General features: G+C 40.8%; 2 protein-coding genes and 1 pseudogene across 2 annotated transcripts; 2 read left to right on the top strand and 1 right to left on the bottom strand.

The window, feature by feature from the left end:
* The first annotated feature begins 1,510 nt into the window (after positions 1-1,510).
* On the top strand, positions 1,511-2,458 carry LOC130544611 (olfactory receptor 52R1-like). Its single transcript, XM_057317043.1, has one exon. It carries the CDS (start codon positions 1,514-1,516, stop codon positions 2,456-2,458), a length of 945 nt encoding a protein of 314 aa, XP_057173026.1. The 5' UTR covers positions 1,511-1,513.
* An 11,800-nt stretch (positions 2,459-14,258) lies between these two features.
* LOC125282528 (olfactory receptor 51S1-like) lies at positions 14,259-15,222 on the top strand (annotated as a pseudogene).
* A 3,918-nt stretch (positions 15,223-19,140) lies between these two features.
* On the bottom strand, positions 19,141-20,126 carry LOC113269511 (olfactory receptor 51A7-like). The gene has a single exon (XM_026518390.3). It carries the CDS (start codon positions 20,080-20,082, stop codon positions 19,141-19,143), a length of 942 nt encoding a protein of 313 aa, XP_026374175.1. The 5' UTR covers positions 20,083-20,126.
* Between the last annotated feature and the right edge of the window lie 1,402 nt (positions 20,127-21,528).

Here is a 21,528-nt window from a genome sequence, read left to right as displayed (position 1 = left end):
ACCAAGGTAGGATAGGAAAGCCTCCAATGTAGAGCAAGATTTGTAAAGTCTGAGCCCCATATCTCTCACAATGTTATAATGCTAGGGAAAATCAGAAAGAGGTTAGGTCTACTTGGGATATCAAAGAAACTCTAATTTTTAGGAACCATTAGGTCTGGTTGAATGAAACACTTGTTAGTCCCAACAGGTGATTTGTTATGGGAGATTTGAAAAGATACTCCTTTTATCTGGTGCTTCTCTTATGGAGGAGACTCAATCAAAGATTCAGGTCAACTGAGATGAAACAGTGGAAAGGTGCCTTTAAGAACCAGGTAAGCTTCTGTGTCATAGACTCCTAGGGAGGTGACAGTCACCAGAGGGATCCAACAAGATCGACCATGTAAAGCAAGTATAGGCAGAGGAGGGCATTCAGGTCTTTCACGGGCCAGCACAGCAGACTCTAGTACGAGAATTATGAATAACTCTCTTGTGGCCATGGTGCCAAAGTAGTGTCTACAAGGTTTCTCCAATGATTTTAAGACATGGCTAAGCAGTTAAAAAGTCCTTTTCCACCAAACAACGTCATTTATTTGTTATTTGCTCCAGCAAATGTTTATTAAACCCCTATTCTGTGCCAAGCACAGAGGTGCTAGGCATGGTGCACTGTTCAGGGTTCACCTCATGAAAATTTACCATCAGGACAGGATTTAGAAAACTATCGCCTGCAGACCAAATCCAGCTTCCAGACTGTTATTATAAACATAATTGTATTGGCATTCAGCCACACTCACACATTTCTGTATTGACTGTGGCTGCTCTCAGGTTACAGGGGCGAAACTGAGTAGTGCAACAGAGGATGTATAGCCCACAAAGCCTAAAATATGTATAATCTGACCTGTTATACTAAAAAGTTTGCTGGACTCTAATCTAGAGGACATACACTAAAGATAATAGGTTTAATTACAGGTGTACAATCATCAGTCCGTTATCCTCCAGCCCAAATTCTCCTGTTACTCCTAGAGGCAAAGCTAACGCAACATCACTACATACCTTGCTATGAGCCTTTAAGCCAAAGTGTTTTCCAAACTGGCTTCCTACCCTGAAAAGCTGCCCAAGTGGCTTAAACGAAGGGCTGGAAAGAACCTATGGGAAAGGTTAAACAAGTCAGTTAGTTCTGAAGGATAGGAGGGCAAGAATGACTATTACTGACATTATTTGTCAGGATAGTTTTCCCTTAGCAGATTCTACTTTCAAGGAAAATATTGATTCTTCAACAAAAATCACACTTGCAGCTAGTATGCTTTGATTCCATTTTGAATGACATAAATATGAATGAGAAATAAAGAGTAGCATCACTTTATGTGCAAAAATCTATTTATTAAAACAGTTGAAATTCTTCCAGTTTACTGTTAAGCCCAATTGCCCTATTATTCAGTTGAACCTTTCAAAATCTAAAAAATAGTAATAATTACTTATTTGATTATTATCACCTACAGAGAGTAGATTACAATGGAGAACAAGTAACCATTCTGTGATGCTGGCCTCAGGAAATACCTCTTCACATCCTCTATTCTTCATCCTACTTGGGATCCCAGGACTTGAGAATTACCACTTTTGGATTGCCTTTCCTCTCTGTGCCATGTATCTTGTGGCTATAGTTGGCAATATCATTGTCCTTCATGTAGTCCGAACTGACCACACTCTGCATGAGCCCATGTACCTCTTTCTAGCCATGCTGGCTATCACTGATCTGACCCTCTCCTCTTCCACCCAACCTAAAATGCTGGCTATACTCTGGTTTCATGCTCATGAGATTGAATACCATGCCTGCCTCATCCAGGTATTCTTCATCCACGCCTTTTCTTCTGTGGAGTCTGGGCTACTCATGGCTATGGCCTTGGACCGTTATGTGGCTATCTGCTTCCCACTTCACCACTCTACTATCCTGACCCCAGCTATGGTGGGGAAACTGGGAGAGGCTGTGATGATGAGAGGGTTGCTGTGGGTGAGTCCCTTCTGCTTCATGGTCTCCGGGATGCCCTTCTGCCCCAACCACGTCATTCCCCAGTCATACTGTGAGCACATGGCTGTGCTGAAGCTGGTGTGTGCAGATACTAGAGTCAATCGTGCATATGGGCTCTCTGGGGCCTTCTTTGTGGTTGGCTTTGATATCATTGTCATCAGTATATCCTATGTGATGATTCTGAGAACTGTTCTGAGGTTGCCCTCTGATGAAGCCCGGCTCAAGGCTTTTGGCACATGTGCTTCCCATATCTGTGTCATCTTGGCTTTTTATATCCCAGCCCTCTTTACCTTCCTCACCCACCGCTTTGGACGTCATGTGCCCCGAGTGGTACATATCATGTTCGCTAATTTCTATCTACTGGTACCTCCCATGCTCAACCCCATTATCTACGGAGTTAGAACCAAGCAGATCAGGGACAGGGTTATTCAAGGATGTTGTGGAAAAGATCCCTGAGCCAAGGGTCACAACCTACCCCACTGCCCCACTGACGTGGGATCATCGCATATTAGCATAATGTCATCTCTGTGATTCGAATGCATAAAGATGCGGTCCATATATAAAATAGAATATTACTCAGGCATCAGAATGGATGAATATCCACCATTTGCATCGACATGGATGGAACTGTAGTGGATCATGCTAAGTGAAATAAGTAAAGCATCAAAAGTTACCATATGGTTTCACTCATATATGGAACATAAGGAATAGAGTGGAGGACCACAGGGGAAAGGAGGAAAACTGAATAGGAAGAAATCAGAGAGGGAGACAACCATGAGAGACTCTGGACTCTGTGTTACAGAGCTGAGGGTTACAGAAGGGAGTGGGGTAGCCGTGAGCTGGTATTAAGGAGCGCACATGTTGCTATGAGCACTGGGTGTTATATGCAACTAATGAATCACTGAACACTACAACAAAACTTATGATGTAGTATATGCTGGCTAACTTAACATAATAAAAAAGTCATGTCTTGGGAACAAAAGCCCAGAAGTTAGCAACCCTACAGAAAAAAAGGGACAATTTTCAAAATGTCCAGAACAAGAGATCTCTAAGAGATGTGATTGATCATAAATCCTGATTTGACCAATGTTTCTCATCATAAGGAAAGAGTAAAAAGTATGTCCACCATTCAAATCAGTGAAGATTTGAACAGAATGCCATCTTCCACAGACCACTAAGTTGAAAATGATTTTTACCCTGCCAGGACAAGTCTAAGTTGCTATACCTTGTTAAAAAGGACATTAGAACTTTCCACCAAAATATTTATAAAATACATGCATTTTTCTATCTTGGAATCTCTTTATTAAAATAGAATTTGTGGGGGAAAAGTACAAAGACATGCATAGATTCATTATTTATAAAACCAAAACCAGGAAAATACATTTCTTGATCTATATGAAGAATGAGCAATTGATTATCATATATCATTTAACTAGTGTATTTGCAAAGAACATGTAAAGATGTGAAAATGATCAATACATAATAGTATGGAAAAAAGAAAAAGAACGTCTGCCCTTAATAGTATGGAAAAAGAAAAAGACGTCTGCCCATAAGGATGATACCAATTCTAAAAAGAAATACATAAGCATAGAAAAAGATTATGGGAATACATCTAAATACTAATAAATTGCAACTCAATTCTGAGACTTGTGGTATTTTAATTTTCTTTTTGCACTTTCATGTATTTTTAAAAATTATCCTTCATTGAGGAAGTAACTTCAGTATGAGAAAAAACAAATTCAAACAAGAACAGAAGTGTACAAAAAGGTTAATTCAATGCCAAAGCCTAGGGGAATGGAGTAGGCAGTCATAGAGGATGAAGGACTCCAGAATACAGCAAATTCCAAAAAAGCTTGAAAATTTCCATGAAAATTGCTGCCAGAATCACAACATTTTGAGACTGGTAACAGGGAGCATTTGGTAGGGTGAGTGTTGGTCTCTCCTTCCAGAAATTGCCTGTTCCCTGATGGCAATGGATTGCACAATGAAGAAGTTTTGGAAAAAAAGTGGAAAAGGAGATTCTCTTCTGAAGATAGTTATATTGTATGATTAAAGGTAGTGAGAAAGTCACTAGAACTTTGAGGATTTGTCAAAATTTAATTTCCTTTTCAATTAAAACGTTAAGCTCTTTTAGAAAACTATATACTTTCTGATTTTTTCACTTTATTGTGGCGTACTTACACAAAAAGGTGCATATGTTTGATGTATGCATTTTGATGACTTTGGACATATGCATACACACGTGATAGCATCACCACAAACAAGGCAAAACCATCTATCACATTTACTGCATCTGTGTATTTGTCTTCCTTCACCACTCTCCTCTCAAAGCCAACAGTGAAGAAGATTCTAGAACTCAGGCTCTTATGTTACTAAAACCAACATCAGATGGAGGTGCTTGAAGAGTTAATCGGGAACATGTTTGCTTCTCCCAGGAGAAACAGCTAGAGGAGCCTAAAAGTGTCCCCAGAAATGAATGGCTACTCTGAAGGAGCATTTTCAAGATTTCCAAATATTAGAGATGCAAAGGGATCCTGATCCTGTTCTCAGCAAATCAGTTAATGATTGTGAGTCCCTCTTTTTTTCTCTTAAAATAAGCTTTGTTGCTGTATAACTTGTGACAATAAAATGTAAATATTTTAACCCACACTTTGAAGAGTTCTGACACATGCATGCCTCTGTAGCTACCAGCCCGATTCAGACACAGAACATTTCCCTCACTTCATAAAAGGTTCTCGTGTCTCTCTGGGGTCAATCACCCCCTCTCCACCCCAGCCAGGAAAACCCTGAGCTGATGTCTTTCACTACAGATTAATTTTTCTCTCACTGCCGCTTTTGTAAATAAAAGAATAAATAATACATTCTTTTGAGTCCCGTGTCTTTCATTCAGTATAAAGTTTTTCAGATTCAGCCTTACTGTTGCATGTATGATAAGTAGGTCATTTCCTGTTAATTCTGAGCAGTATACTCTATTTTTTCAATGTACCCATTGAGGTATTGTTACCATACTAATTGTTACCTTTTTCCCTTGCTTCAGCCCTTCTAGCCTTCTTCCAAACATATCCACTTGTTATCTCTCTAGAGCTTTGCTCTAATTCTTCCCACTTCACTCAGTTGTTATTTTCTAGAACACTCTACGCTCCTCTCAACATCCCTTAGGTTTCAATGAATACACTCCTTATCAGTGACATGTTTCTTAACCAACACAACTATTTGATTTCCTCCCTCTCTTAACACAATGTGTAATTATTTAAATTACTTCTTCACCATCTGTTCCTCTGTCTGGAATATAACTTCCATAAAAGTATAGCACAGGCATACACTATTCTATCTCCAAACCAGGCTCACGACAAAAAACTACTTACAGGAATGAATGGTTAAATGTTTACATGGGGCTGGTATGACCATCACAACAATTCCACTGCTCACCACAGGATGACATGTGCAGGTCCATTTTGGCCTCCATCCTGCCAAATGGGACACTAAACTTTTCAGTCCTAGGGCCTCATTTCATTATTCCCATGGAAACTCTGAAGGATGTTGTTTGTCAAAGAAGATAAATTTGATATATGAAAAACAATTCGTCCCTTATACACTTCTTTTTATTAACAAATATAAACTATTTGGAATATTTCAAATGTCGAGTCAAGAAATACCGATTGGGCGATTATGTTGTCCCAAACGTTCTGTAAGAAGATGGGAATAGCATGGAGAACAAGAGAGACTGGCAATCAGAGAACCTAGTTAGTAAGAAATGAGCAAAACAAGCACACTGGATACCTACAATCCCAGCTTCAATAGGAAAATTCATTCCTTAGGCCGTGCAGCTCTGTCCTGATTAGAAGTAGCCTTAAATATTCTGAATCAGTGGAAATAGATGATTGCCTCCATTCCAACCTGAAGAACCAGTGGACAGTGGGTCCAGGACATCACATCTGTAAGTAATTTCAGCATCTCCGTATTCATTTCCAAAAATTCTCAAGGGTGTCCTTTGAGTGAGGGATCGGATTTCCCATTTGTGAGATGGGCAGAGTCATCTCTTCTCTTCTCTTGGGGAGCACACACCTCTAGGTGACCTACTGACTAGGAGAGGCCAGGCAGCACTGAACAAAAGCAGGTCAGCTTCTCCTGGATTTTGAACATTACTCAGAGCCCATCTATGCCGTCTGGCCTCAATTCTGGAGAAACTTCAAGAGGAGAATAATATATCATCAGTATTGTGTATTCTGCACAGAGCGAAACACCTTGTTATTAGTACGATGACATTTTACACCAAAATTCAACAAGCATTTCTTCATCACTTACTATGAGCCAGTACTGCATTTGTTGCTGTGGTTATGTACATTACAAGTTCATAGTTCATGCTACATACCTCTCCTCCAAGCTCTCACAGCACCTGCTACAATCTGCTATTGTCACTCTTTTATACCCTGATGATCTGATGGTGTGTTGACTATTGATTCTCAGTCTGCCACTCCTGAAGTCACTGACTAGTCCTGTCTAGCTTTTGAGGCTAAAACTCCCACGGTCAGAGAAAGAAGAAAGGGCCAAGGAGGTATGATGCCTCACTTCGCAGAGCCTTCACCTCCTCCCGATCCCAGGTAAACCTGGAGTCTTAGTCTTTGGGCTCCCATATTCAAGTATCTATCTTAGGTATAGACCATAGCAGAAAGACGTAGGATTCACTAGTTTCTGGAAGCCCTCCAAATACTAGCCTGATATTTCTTACAGGGCTTTGATCCCCGCAGGTGCCTATGTACACGTAGGTATAATTATCTGGTTCCATTTTGTATATGAGGAAACAGAAACCACATAATCTAAGTAACATCCTGGGGTATATTTAGGAGCCAGCATATATAGAAGAGCCAAAAAATGGGGGTGGAGGGGAAAAAACAAGCTAAGAAATTGAAAAACAGATCTCCAAGGTAGGAATTGACCCTTTCTAAGAAATCAGCTATAGGTCTTAGGCTTACAAATAAAGAGCTATGGATTATACAACTGTAAAGAGGAATTTACATGATAATCCATATTATTGATGCCCCTGGAGTTGTACAAAACTACACCCTAGGGGAAGATTTAAAAAGAAATCTGTGCCCATTTCTTGAATGTGGCAGCTTCATTTTAAACCTCTCATGTTTAAAAGAGGATTCATGGTAGAGGCGAGGGGATAGAGTCTGGATACCTGTGCAACAGGCTCCCCATTTCAAGTGGCTTCCTGAGTGGAGTAGAAAGGGCTCCATGGGTGTCCTAACCTGATCTGCAGTAGTGGTCCTCTTACCACCAGGAACAGAGCAGTAAAACAACACAGGGAGTGCAGCAGGAATGGGCAAGCCAGACATCAGAAAGGAAAGATCTTTGAAGGTAGAGAAAACGTGGCTCTGGAAAAGGAATGGAGATGTCCAGCATGGGACAGTATAGACTCTGGCTCAGGTGGGTTGGTGGCCTTAGTGTTCACGCCAGTTTTCTGGAATCCACATGGGAGAGGCAGTCATTCATTCATTGTTTTAATCATTCAGTAACTTTTCAATAGTGACTTTTCTGTGTGTCTTCCGTCTTACTACTCCTCAACAGCTACGTTTTTATTGTCTTCCAACTGCTTGAGTTTTCTTGAGGACAGACGCCAAATCATTCTTACTGTTGCATGCCCAACACTCAGCAGTCTGCAATGGGGCAACGCTTCAATATTTGTTAAATGAACAAACAAGGGAATGATGAATACTGCATTCTGAAAAGGTCTCATGTAGGATTCTAAAAAAACCATTTCATATAAACCATTTTAGGGGTTCTCTGGGAGCTCTCACTTTCATAAGGCACATAAACACATGAATCTAAACTGCAGTATTGGGTTACTGACTCACTGGTAATAGCAATGCTTCAAGGAGAAGCTACTGAAGAAACTAGCCCTGAGGCAGCATCCCTTGCCCTGAATTTCCCAGAAATTAGGCCTAAGAGTTCCCTAGAAGTAGCAAAGGAGTGACAGAAGCACTACACAAAGTCAGGAGACCTGGGATTTTCTCCCAGCTCTTGCCTTTCTTCCGGGAGTGATTGGGTAAGTCTCCACTCTTCCCCAAGTTAGAGTAGGCAGTTAGTTAGGCTTTCGCAGGATACCTAGAGGCCCCCAAAGGAGAAATCATGGCCAGCTACTGGAAAAGTCAGGGGCCTGTCTTGGCAGCACTCCACAAGAAGCCAGATGAAACCAGACAGGCCCAAGATAAGAAGGCCAGAGACCCTGACCAAGTAAGGGAGAAAAGGCACTAAGCCTTGCTCTTCCAGAAATCCCCTTCCCAAGAAATAAATATTCCACTCCCTAGTCAACAGCTGTCAATAAAAGACAGATGCCAAAACCCTAAGTTGCACAGCTGTCCCTTGAGCTTCCCACTTTCACAGCTCCGCAGTGTGCTCTCTCTTTCACAAGCTCTTCACTTAACACTGATGAAGTCGTAGAATATAGGTGAGTTTCAGTGGGGTGGATTCTGGAGACGATGACCAATAATGAATTCTTGAGGCGTCTTTGGTGCAAAATTGTTTATTAAAGCACGGGGACAGGACCCTTGGGCAGAAAGAGCTGCGATGCAGTTGTGAGGGGTGACTGATTATATACTATGGGGTTGGGGGAGGTAAGGAAAAAGGGAGGCTGAGAAAGCCCTTTCATATTTCAAAAAAGACTCGCAGGACATTGGAGGCTCCACCATCTTCAAGCCAAGGCTGTCCACACTATCACTGTGTCCTTATCAATGAGCTGCAGATACCTTCACACGTCAAAGAAGACTCGCAGGATATCGGAGGCCCCGCTTATTGTCAAGCCAAGGCTGTTTACACTATCACCCTGTCCCTATCAATGAGCTTCAGGTCCTTTCCTTAGTTTTAGGGCAGCCAGGAGTGCTGAGGAATGTTGCATACATGGGGGGGGGTGGAGGTGTTACAGGGTGTCAGCTTCTGCTTTGTCTTCAGCCAGCCTTCTATTCCCTCATCAACACCACTCAACCACTGTGTCAGCTCAGTCCTTGAATTCTTTTCCTGCGACAAGACTAAGACCTTCCCCCACTCTCACCCCTGCAAAATCCTGGGGACAGGCTAGACAGAGGCCTCAAGGTCCAGGGGTATCCCCAGTCCAACAAGAAACACAAGAAGGATGGGCATGACTCTGAAGTTACGTCTCCCTCTTTCTCTGTCTCTGTCTCTCTCTCTCCCTCTAAAACGCTAATCCTAATCCGAGATCAAATCCCAGTTGTGTATGGGGGTATACCACACCAACAAGCAATTCTCAGGACATTAGCAGTGTACCCCACAATTCTGGAGATAACATCAGATTCCACAACTAAGAGTTCAGTCTTACAAGAATGTACCTCCCACCCCACTTGAGATACCAATCACAAGAACACAGTGTTCCCTATGCTTCTAACATAGTGGCTATAAATCAGAGGTTCCCGTGACCCACTCCTGGGGTTTGATTAATATGCTAAGGAAACACACAGAAGTCAGGGAAGCATTTCACTTAGGAGAATACCAGTTTATTGTAAGGATCTAACTCAGGCACAGCCAGATAGAAGAAATGACTAGGGCAAGGGATTGGGAAAGGGCATGGAACTTCTATGCCCTCTCCATTGTGCTATGCTCCCAGTCTCCTTATGTTGTTCACCAATGCAGAATCTCAGGGAACCTTGTCCTCCTGGGGTTTTTATGGAGCCTCTATTACATACCCATGATTGACTGCTTAAGTCGTTGGCCATGGGCAACTAGTTCAGCCTCCTGCCCCTCAATTTCCATATAAATTTTAGGATCAGCTTATCAGTTTCTACAGAAAGCCTCTGGCCCTTTGTTAGGGATATTGTTGAAACTACGGGTAATTTGGGGGATACTTGAGAGATACCGAAATATTCTGTATTCATAAATATTTTAACTATATCGACTATCTTGAGTCTTCTAATCCATAAATGTGGAAGGACTCTCCATTTATTTGGAGCTTCTTTAATTTCTCTCAGCATTGTTTCATAGTTTTCAGTGTACAATAGTCAATCTTCTGTTAAATTTATTCCTATTTAAAAATTTTTGATGCTATTGTGAATAAAATTTTCTTAATTTTATTCTCAGATTGTTCACAGCTATTTATAAACATACAATTGATATTTGTATCTTGACTTCATATCCAGCGACCCTGTGAAACTCACTGATTAATTTTTGGACTATTTTTTATGGATTCCTTAGAATTTTCTACATACAGGTTCATGCCCTCTGTGAATAACAATCATTTTATAACTTCCTTGCCGAAGTGGGCATTTTAATTTGTTTTCTTTCATGCATTACCTAGAATCCTCACTATAATGTTGAATACAAGTGGCAAAAGCAGATAACTTTTCCTATTTCTAAATCTTAAAGGCAAGTATGATGTTAGCTGTAGGTTTATTCACAGATGCCCTTATTATGAGATAAATCGCACTTTATCAAAGTACATAATTCTTTTTAGATGTTGTTGAATTTTATTTGCTATTACCTTAATACTTCGTATGTCTCTTCACTGCAGAGATATGTATCTATAGTTTTCTGTGATGTCTTTGTCTAGCTTTAGAATCAAGGACACACTATAATCCTAGCATGAGTTGGATTTTTTATATATGTACTTTTAACAACATAGATTTATTCCTCAGAGTCTGAAGTCTGGGGTGTCCAAATTTTAGATTCCAGCGAATTGATTCCTGGTCAGAAGCCTTTTCTTATCTCACAGAAGGACAACTTCTTACTCTATCCTCATCTGGCAGAGAGAGCTCTGGTCCTTCACCTCCTCATAAAATCACTAATTCCACCATGGGGACTAGAATGAGTTGGATTTTTAAAAACTCTCCCCTATTTAAAAAAAAAAAAACTCTTGAGAAACATTTAATATTAGTTCTTATGCTGATTTTTGATGTAATTCATCAATGAAGCGATCTGAGCCTGGGGCTTCTTTGAAGAAACATTTTAAATTAGTAATTGCATTTCTTTATTTACTATAGGTCTGTTCAGAGTTCCTATTTCTCCTTGAGTCAGTTTGGTAATTTATTATTATTTATTTGGTAATTTATTATTATTTTTGGTGATTTATTATTTTTGGTGATTTAGTATTATTTCAATTTTGTTTATCTTTTCAAAGAACAAATTTTGGTTTCATGGATTTTCTCTGTTGTTTTCAATTTTCCATTTTATTGATCCTTACCTATTACATTACCTGTACCTACTTTGGGTTTTGACTGTTCTTCGTTTTAAGGTACAAGCTCAGGTGATTGATTTGAGACCTTCTTTTCCAATCTAGGCATACCAATGTATAAATCTCTCTCAAAGCACTCCTCTAAGTGTACATGATAGTTTGGGTATGTTCTGTTTTCTATTTTATGTAATTCAAAATAGTTTTTAATTTCCCTGGCTACCTCTTCTTTAACCCATTGATTATTTAAAAGTGTGTTGCTTAAAGTCCATGTTCCTTACTATTAGAGATCTCTAAATTAGTCCCATTGTACCCAGAAACATACTTTGTATGATTTAGTGTTTTAAAGTTTATTGAGGCTAATTTTGTCACAATGTTGTGTATTCTATAAATGTCATTTTTGATTCATAATGTTGTTCAAGATTTCTGTTTCTTTGCTGTTTTTCTGTCTCATTGTCTCATTAATGAGAAGGGGATATCGAAATCTCCAACTGATAATGTTGAATCATTTATTTCTTATTTTAATTTTGTCAGTTTTCATTCATGTATTTTAGGACTCTAGTGTTATTGCATGTGCATTTATACATGTCTATCTTTCTGATATTTCTCCTCATTTCATTATGAAATATCTCTGTCTCATAATATTTCCTGCCTTTAAGCCTTTTTGTCTGATACTGGGGAGCCACTCTAGCTATCTAGTTGTTGTTTCTATGGTATATGTTTTCCCATCTTTTTACTCTCAACTTATATACCTTGGCAACTACAGTATGACTCCAATGTGCAGAGTATAGCTATTCCTTGCTTTCTTTATCCTAACAGTGTCTACTTTTTGTGAGGAGTGTTTAGTCCTTTACTTTGTAACTGATGTTATGGCTGGAAATCCATCTGCCAGTTCACTAGAACTCCCTATGAAATACCCAGCTAGTCCGCTGATCCATGGCTCACCCCAAAGACGGTCACAACCTCAAGCTAGTAGAGCCTTGGGCCTCCCCACTGGCCTGCCACCAACATCACCACACTGACCTACAAGCTCCAAATCAAAGAAGCCAGCTCAGGCAGTGGAACAAAGCTGTCAGCTGTCCCTGTGTTACCACTGCTGACAGGACTGGAGGCAGTGGGGATATGGAGGGCAGCTCCAGCCCAGATGCCAATAACGTGGGACTTATTTCCCAAAGTTCTATAGCTTTCATGAATGGGCTGATGTTTCTGATGGCTTTCCATTATGTTAACATGGTATTATTGAGAGATTTACTAGTTTTGCAGTTGCTTTTCAGGGCAGGGTTTTTCAACCCTCTCACTCAATCATGCTACAGTTGAGTTATCTGTTCCTATCCATTCTATTTTTTTAAGAGGGGGAAAAGGGGCAAGGCACAGGGAGAGAGAAACCTTAAGCAGGCTCCACTCCCAGCTCAGAGCCTACAGGGGACTCCATCTCACAACCCTGACTGAGATTGTGACCTGAGCCAAACTCGAGATTCAGGTGCTTAACCAACTGAGCCACCAAGGCGCCCCTCTTCATTCCTTTCTTAATGCTTTCTGTTAGATGATTAAGATCTTTGTTTCATTTACTTTCCCTTATACTTTGAAAGTTTAACATTTATTTTTATAATATTTAACTTGATATTTTTAGGATATATACATTGAGAATTTTGTAATAAGTATTTAGATTTAATTTACGTCTACATTATTCCCCTAAGAACATAATTTAGCATGTCTTTGTTTTTCTTTACCCCATACCACAATTTCATAGTCCTTTTGACTAGAATTTCAGTTCTAACTTTTTTGGACATTTGGCTGAGGGAAAGAGATAAGACTATAGTGTGTGCTCAGTCCTTCTTGTTGAAAGTAGAAAAACTATTTGGACATTATATGTGAAGTGAGGTTAATTGTGGGGCTTTTATTTTGGGAAACTGGTGAGTGGTGATATCACCAACTGATTTAGGGAATCAGGTATGTTACCTTTTTGCTTTTTTTCTTGTGTCGTTGTTGCAATTTTCCTACCACTGTCTCCTAACTGAGGAAACTGGAAGAGGTTTTAAGATGTATTTGTGAAGATCTCTTCTGTATTATTTGAGTTTAAAATAAATGGGACAGGGGCACCTGAGTGGCTCAGTTGGTTAAGCATCTGCCTTCAGCTCAGATTATAATCCAAGGGTACTGGGATAAGTCCCATTTCAGGCTCCCTTCTCAGCAGGCAGTCTGTTTCTCCCTCTCCCTTGTCCCCTCCCCCTGCCCATGCTTTCTTTCTCTCCCTCTCTCTCTCTCTCTCTCTCTCAAATAAAATAAAATAACATAAAAATAAATGGGACATAAGAGTAGAGATTTCCAGGGTGAGATGAATATACAATGATCTAGGGGGATATATTTGTGATTCATCAGTTTACAGAATTTAGTTAATGTCACGAGAGTACATAAGACCACTGAAGAAAAAGAAGAGACCCAAATAAAGATCCCTCAAAAATGCCAAGATGGACCTTGGGCAGGAAACAGCAAGGTGAACTGAGCAGTTAACTTCTACCAGGTAGAGTTAAGAAGAAAAGGAGAAACTGGATTTATAACAGCCACAGGTCATTGAAAAATACATTAGTTTGGGAAATATGAGTGCCCCTTGCTTTAGTACTCAAGGGGTATTTGGTGACTTTAATGAGAACACTTAAAGTCCCCTGAAATGTGAGTGTGTTGAGGCAGCACGGAAGTCAGAATGTCTGGGGGTGAGGGGAGCTGAAACGGTATTTAAGGGGTATAGACCCCCTCGCAGGTGTTTGCCATTGATGGTGGGACATGAGTTTGGGAAAAGCTTCAAGAAAAGGCAAGGTTAAAGGAAAGTGGGGAGACAATTTAGGGAGAGGAACAGATTTAAGGACAGCTTTAGAAAAACTGCCAAGACCAGAGATGACCATGGCATAGAGAGTAAAATGTACGTGTATGCCGGGAAGGGAGGGAATGTGTAAGCGTGTGTGTGCTGGGGCTGGGGAAGGGGGAGGCAGGCTGTTTTAGATAGCATCATGCAAAAGTGTCAAAATAGTAAGTCTTTCCAATCAGTTTTCAGGTTCCAGAGTTCAAAGTGGGATCCAAGCTATGTCAACATTCCCCATGCAGGCAGCCCCTGATAACACTTCAATGGCCCCCACCTTCTTGTTGGTGGGCATGCCAGGTCTGTCAGCTGTACCCTCCTGGTGGACGATACCACTCATCACCATCTACCTTCTCTCCGCCCTGGGCAACGGTACTATCCTCTGGGTCATTGCCCTCGATCCCACCTTGCACCGCCCAATGTACTTCTTCCTCTTCCTGCTGAATGTGTCTGATGTTGGCTTGGCCACGGCCCTGATGCCCACCCTGCTGGGGCTTGCCTTTGCTGGCGTTCGTCCCTGCCTCAGCTTGCCTCCTACAGATGTTCTTTGTCCACGTCTTTTCTGTCATGGAGTCCTCTGTTTTGCTCGCCATGGCCTTAGATTAAGCACTAGCCATCTGCTGCCCTCTCCACTACCCAGCGCTCCTCACCAATGATGCCCTTGGCAAGATTGGTGTGGCTATTGCTTTCTGATGCCTGGATCTCCACCTGCCCCTGCCATTCCTCCTTGCCCACATGCCCTACTGCCACCCCCAGATTCTGACCCATTCTTACAGCCTGCACCCAGATATAGCCCATTTGGCCTGCCTGGGAGCTTGGAGTGCAGCCTACAGCCTCTTGGTGGTTCTGTCAGCTATGGGATTAGACCCCCTGCTGATTTTCTTCTCCTATGGCCTAATTGGCAGGGTGTTGCAAGGTTTTGGACCCAGGGAGGATCGCTGGAAGGCTGCTCAAACCTGTGCTGCCCACCTCTCTGCTGTGCTCCTCTTCTACGTGCCCATGATCCTCCTGGCCCTCATTGACCGTCTCAGGGTGCCAGTACCTCAGCCTGCCCATACTCTTCTCTCCTATGTCCACTTCCTGCTTCCTCCACTGATAAACCCGATTCTCTATAGTGTCAAGATGAAGGAGATTCGAGAGAGAATACTCAAGAGGTTACAGTCCAAGAAGGTGGGTTGGGCTCAATGAGGAGGAGGCCCCTCCACATTTGGTGGCTCAAGGCTACCTGGTACTAAGGTTTCCATGACAAGAACTCAGTTCACCATGCATGAAATGGTGACTCGGGTATACTTAAGCACATATACATGGATGCCCACTGTCCTTGCAAGCGTGCATGTGGACATTAAGGAAAGCTTACAGGTTCCAGAGGTTGGCAGTGGTCTCTTCACTCTTACACTACAGATCCATGGCATAGAGAGGCCAGGATCTAGGTCTTGTCCCAACCTTCCAAGTGTGTCTTGGTGGTGGTTTTGTATTTGTTAATTTCCCCACTACTTCTATACCCCAATAACTGAGGAAACTCTAGGAGTTAAACAGCAACACAGCAGAGAAACGAGAAGACCGAAACATCTGATGGCATTCAACGTGTGTGTACATCGTTTTACAGACCTTTTCATGGATTGTAATATATGTCATGTATACAATCACATATCATTGATCTATTAGTGTAGCCTCATAGTCTGACTTAGTTCATATGGGATAAAGTGATTCCCCTCTCATAAAACAAACAAGAGCTTTGGAATCCAAACAAGAATTACATTATTTTTATAGATTAAATGTAAGAGAATCAACATTTATGATGATAAGCATTCACATCCAAGAATATATGATAGATGTTTCACTTATTAACACTTTAAAATATTTTCAATAAAATTATTCGGGTTTAATTTATTTCTATAGTTTTAGAATGTATGATTTTGTTGCTCTTATAAATAAAATATTTCCCTATTTCTATTTCCACATACATAATGTTTGATTGAGACAAACATTTCCATCTTGCATTTATATATATTTTACCAAATTATCATATGAATTATAAAAGATTTTTATTTTTGGATTTTATATGTGTTTAGCATATATAAGTAAAAATAGGTGAATGATAACTTTTCCCTACTATTCCCACAATGTATTTCATTTTACTTTATTTAATTTATTGGACTATGAAAGATTAAAAGTAAAAGTGAACTTTCAAATCTTGTTTTTGAAACAGAAGTGGCATTAATATTTCATCTGCTAGAACAATGGTTGGCTGCTAGATCTCTGGGTAAACTTCCAAGATTTCAATAATATATATGTATTCCAATTTTATTGATTTTTAATAGGCCTACTTGATGAATCCTATTACGCGCTTTTTTAGCACCCACTAATATAATTATCTGCTTTTTAAAAAAAGATTTATTTATTTGAGAGAGAGAGAGCATGCACACGAGTGGGGGGAAGAGCAGAGGAAGAGGGAGAGAGACAATCCCATGCAGACTCCCCACTGAGCACGAAGCCCCACTTGGGGCTGAATTCCAGGACCCCCAGGTTATAACCTGAGCCAAAACCAAGAGCTAATAGTTTAACAGATTGAGCCACCAGATGTCCCTATAATTGTCTGCTTTAATGTGTTGTTCAATTTCTGATATTGAAACATCTTTGTTTTCTTGTGACTGTAGAAGAAGGGCATTTTAAATGAAAAGTAGCAAATTGAATCCACCTAGTGCTAAATGAGAACACAGAGTGATCTATCAGGATATATTTCAGGAAGGCAGGAACAGTTATATCCTCATCTTATACCAAGCTTCTCTGTAAGGCATATTATAGATCCTCTTATTAAACTAGATAATTAGTCTCTCAATTTCACAAATGAGAATACTGAGACTGAGAATTTAAGAAGGCTTGAAGTACATAAAATTAGTTGCAAAGGCAGCCTTTATTTCGAATTTGCTTAATCCAAAGCCCCAGCTACAAAATACTCCTTTAAAATTGTTGAATGGAGAAACAGCCTAGTCTTGAGGCCACAGGAATGAGGTCTCTGAGGAACCCCGCTTTTCCCAAATTTAACCCTTTTTCCTCCCTAGTACACCCACCTCTAGCTTCTCATTTATTTACTGAGAGTGGAGTGATGTAAACAGAGTTGTAAGTCACATAGGCCTAGTTTTGAATTCTCACTTCACTACTTTCTGTGTAATTTGTCAACAGTTGCTCTTATGTTTACAGAACAGGTATAACAAGGATTGCATGAAATCAAGTCCCTTCTCAGACTGTGATGGTGGGGACTTCTCAGTGGGTTCCTACTATTTCCATGTGAGAATGTACACCAAGTATTACCATACCTTCCTACTTTCAAGATAACTTGTAAATCTCTATTTTTATATGAATTCATCTAAATGCTATCTTGTCTAAACACGTTTGTCTGAAGATCATATTTGGATTTTATGGCTTTTAAAAAGATTAACATAGTAATCCATACAATGCAGAGAGAAGGAATTATTTTTTCATTTCAAAGTACATATGAAACCTATCATAATACACAACACATAGAAAGGAACTTTCTCAAGACCACATAGCCAGAAAATGGCAGAGCTGAAACCAGAGGACTGGTTTCCTGGTTGAGTCTAGAGCCTTTTCCCTCCTCTAACCACCTCCCTGGCAGGACTAAGGTATCATAACAGAAGGTTTAGAGGACATGTTATCCCTGATAGGGCCATTTTACTCTTTCTTCTCTAGGTTGGTTTCTAAACCCCCAGTCTGGAGCTACATTATATCCTATTACGTAGCAGTAATCCTGGACTCTGATCCCTTAAGTAAAGATGGCATAGTCCTCACAACTCCTAAAGCTTCTTTGTTGATACTTTCTCATTAGGATATCCTTGGGGCACTCTAATCTGTCTCCATTTATAACGCCAGGAAGTGACAGGTGGGTCCAGGGAGGCTCCGATAAGAAAGTTGTCTGGCCACAGTGATGCCAATTCTGTGTTGTGGCTTGACAGTTGCTGGTACCTAATGGTATTATGGGCTGCCCTAAATCCCCTGGCTCTCACGAAGGGCCCTTACATTCCCTGTCAATGTTAGCTCCTGGTAAGAGGTGTAAAAAGTGCAGAGGTAAGTCAAGTCTAGGTGATGACCGCCCTGATTCACCCCTGAATCTCCACCCCAGCAAAACTCCAGACTATTCTCTTACTTCAAACTGATATACATCTACCAAGCACATACTCTGAACAAGGTATTTAGTCGTAAGGAGACTTTTAAAGTTGAATAAGTCACAACTCTTTCCTTGTGGAAATTCATAATGCAGTCAGTGGGAGAGACATATGTATGATAAGAGAGATGCCTCTGGGTCTCCATCCATCGTGCCCCAAGGACTCAGCCCCTTGCCTTTACTAGAAATGCTGCCAAATCCCAATGACGACCTGTAATTTCCTCCTACAGTTTTCCCCCAATGTGGCTTCAGCAGAAAACACACTCTCTAGGTTTCCCCTTTCACATTGCCCCCCTCCAGTTTTCTTTCCCAAACATTAATGTACATACCAATCGTCTAAGATCTTGGTAAAATGCAGGTTCTCCCTTAATAGGCTTGCAGCAGGGCATGAGATTCTGCAATTCTAGTTACTATCCAGGTGATGCTTTTGCTGCTGAGCAGTGTACCACACTTTGAGTAACAAGGAAGAGGACATATTTAAACCAACTTAGACACATGAAGGGCTTAATGTAAATCACAAAAACGAATCCAATAAGGAAAGCAAATACAAAGATGCTAAGTGGCTCCAGAACCTTGCAGAGCTCCCCCAGTCACAGTTTGGGGCCACTGATCATAGTTCTTCCTTAAAAGCCTCTCTGGATTCTTGCTCTTCATTCATACCGGAAGATAGATGCCATCAATTCCCCAAACAATAACAAAAGGATTCCTGCCTACTCTCTGAAAGACAGGCCTCCTCTTCCTTTAAAAGCAGATATGCTGTGGTATATTAGATCCCCTTTAGGGATTAATTGATTGATTGACTAATTAATTAATGTCACTTAAGGACCATGAAGTAAAAGGAAATATCTCCTCTTTGAAAGAAATATTGCCCTTCTCCTAAAACAATTTATTATAGAGAAAATGGACCTTCCATCTCTGCCCCATCATTTAGACTTAAGACTCAGTTTTTCCAGGACTTTTACTCTAATCTGCCGAGTTTTTACACAATACACAATGGGATTCATCAAAGGCGGTACCAACAAGAACGCATCAGCTATCAGAATCATAGCCAAAGGGGATTTCTCCTTAGCAAAGCGATGCATGGTAGCCAAGGTGATGATGGGCACGTAGAAGATGAGCACAGCACAGATGTGGGACACGCAGGTATTAAGAGCTTTAAGTCGCTCCCCATGGGATGCAATACCCAATACAGTCTTCAGGATGAAGACATAGGAAACCGCGATGAACACACTGTCTGACATCATGGAGAGTGCGACAAACAGACCATAGTAAAAGTTAACCCTATTGTCAGAGCAGGCCAGTTTCATGACATCCTGGTGGAGGCAGTAGGAGTGTGAGAGCAGGCGTTTCTTACAGTACCTGAGTCTCTTCAAAGTGAAAGGAAGAGGAAGAACTAGTAGAACGCTTTTGATAGCAAATGCCAGTCCGATATGCAAAACTCTGGAGCTGGTAAGAATGGAGCTATACCTCAGGGGGGTGCGAATGGCTAGAAAGCGATCAAAGGACATGATCAGAAGCACTGAGGATTCCATGTCTGTGAATCCATGGATGAAAAATTCCTGGGCAATACATGCATCAGCAGAAATCTCCATGGCATTGAACAAGAAGATCTTCAGCATGGACGGAAGAGAAGAGAAAGACAAGCCCAGGTCAGATAGGGCCAGCATGGAGAGGAAGTAGTACATGGGCTCATGCAAGGAAGGCTCTGTCTTGATGGCAAATAGGATGGTGCAGTTGCCCAGGATGGCCAGGAGGTACATGAAGCAGACGGGGATGGAGATCCAAATGGGCACACGCTCAAGCCCTGGGATCCCAATCAACAGGAAGGTGGAGATTTCAACTTCTGACGTATTGAGAGAAAACATCACAGGTAGTTCTCTCCTTTATATGCTCCTGGTAAATAAGTAACATCAACAACAAACAAATAAATTAAATGTAAATTAAATATAAATTAAATATAGCTCATAAAGCAATAATGGAATATCTTTTTCTATGTAAAGAGCAATACAGAGTATATTTAAGCAGGTTCTTCATGATATTTAAGACCTTCATACTCTTCAAGTCTACCTTCACTCCCTGATATACTTCTAAACAACGCAATAGCTTGGAAGCAACAAGGTGTTTCGATAAACTTTGTTATTAAAACTACACTTTTTGAGATTTATGCATCAAGGAAATTAAGTTGGAGTACATTGCAATCTGGAAAAACTATAACATCCTGAATGTGGTCCTTGGTCATATACTCATAACAGTGCTATAGTAGTAGGAGTTAAAGGAGGCCTCTTACATTATTGTTCATGGTACATGTGTGGAAAATAGAACACTGATCTACCACAGAGTTTGACAAACTAATATGCAGAGCCAAATTCAACCCATGCCTTGTTTTTGTACAATCTATGAGAGTATTAAAAATATTTTTAAAGAGTGTAAAAGGAGAAGAAAAAGCATATATGACAGAGACAAATATGAAAAGTCTAAAATATTTATTTCTGGCCATTTACAGAAAACGTTTCTTGACCCCTGTACTAGAAAATTATGCATCCAAGCACAAGCACACAGACACGAACAATCACACCATAATGAGTATGGTGGGCATGGAGTATGGGTCAAAGGGAGCTCCACATTTAAGAATAATGTTTTATTTTTCATTTAAAAAAAATTCAAGTCACATGAAGCAAATACACAAATGTTGTAAATTTTCCCAAAAGAATTGTGAAAACACAGGGCAATGCTCTGAACTTTGCTATATTCTTTTAATTCTTCCCCTCCAAACTGTCTTACACAACACTACTCCCAGAACCATACCACCGAGAGATCTCCAGGACCAAGCACTATTTGCCAGCACATCACTGCAGCCTGAGGCAGTCGGAGTGACCACAGCACGTCAGGAAGCAAAGGAAGCATTCCTCTGATACCAGTTATCATCCCCTGGGTGGTGAGCTGCCAGCTAGTACACCATAATAAGTGATGAGAAGGGAACGCCAGGCACAAGCATGGGTCCATTTGTGGGGAGCTAAGGAGTATTTCTTGCCAAGGGTAGAGAAAGAGGGAGTTGCATCCAGATGGAAGAATTTACAGGGTGAAGGGTGGAACTAGAGAGCAGTGAAGAAGGGGATAACAGTTACTAGCTCTTCTCTCTGCTGCCAAATGTTTGAAGGACCTTTGCCTCAACTTGAGTCAAGATAGAGACTATGACAACTGTGGTACTTAGGGTGTGTCATATGGAGAAGTGATGAGGCCAGATGAGGAGAACATATTGCAGTACTGAGCAACCATTTTGTCTCAGTCTTGCATATGTGGGGAGTATTTCC

Source organism: Ursus arctos, unplaced genomic scaffold (genome assembly GCF_023065955.2).
Source record: "Ursus arctos isolate Adak ecotype North America unplaced genomic scaffold, UrsArc2.0 scaffold_22, whole genome shotgun sequence".
NCBI lineage: Eukaryota > Metazoa > Chordata > Mammalia > Carnivora > Ursidae > Ursus > Ursus arctos.
The sequence above is the reverse complement of the archived record's forward strand: the minus strand, read 5'-3'. Positions and strand labels throughout refer to the sequence as shown.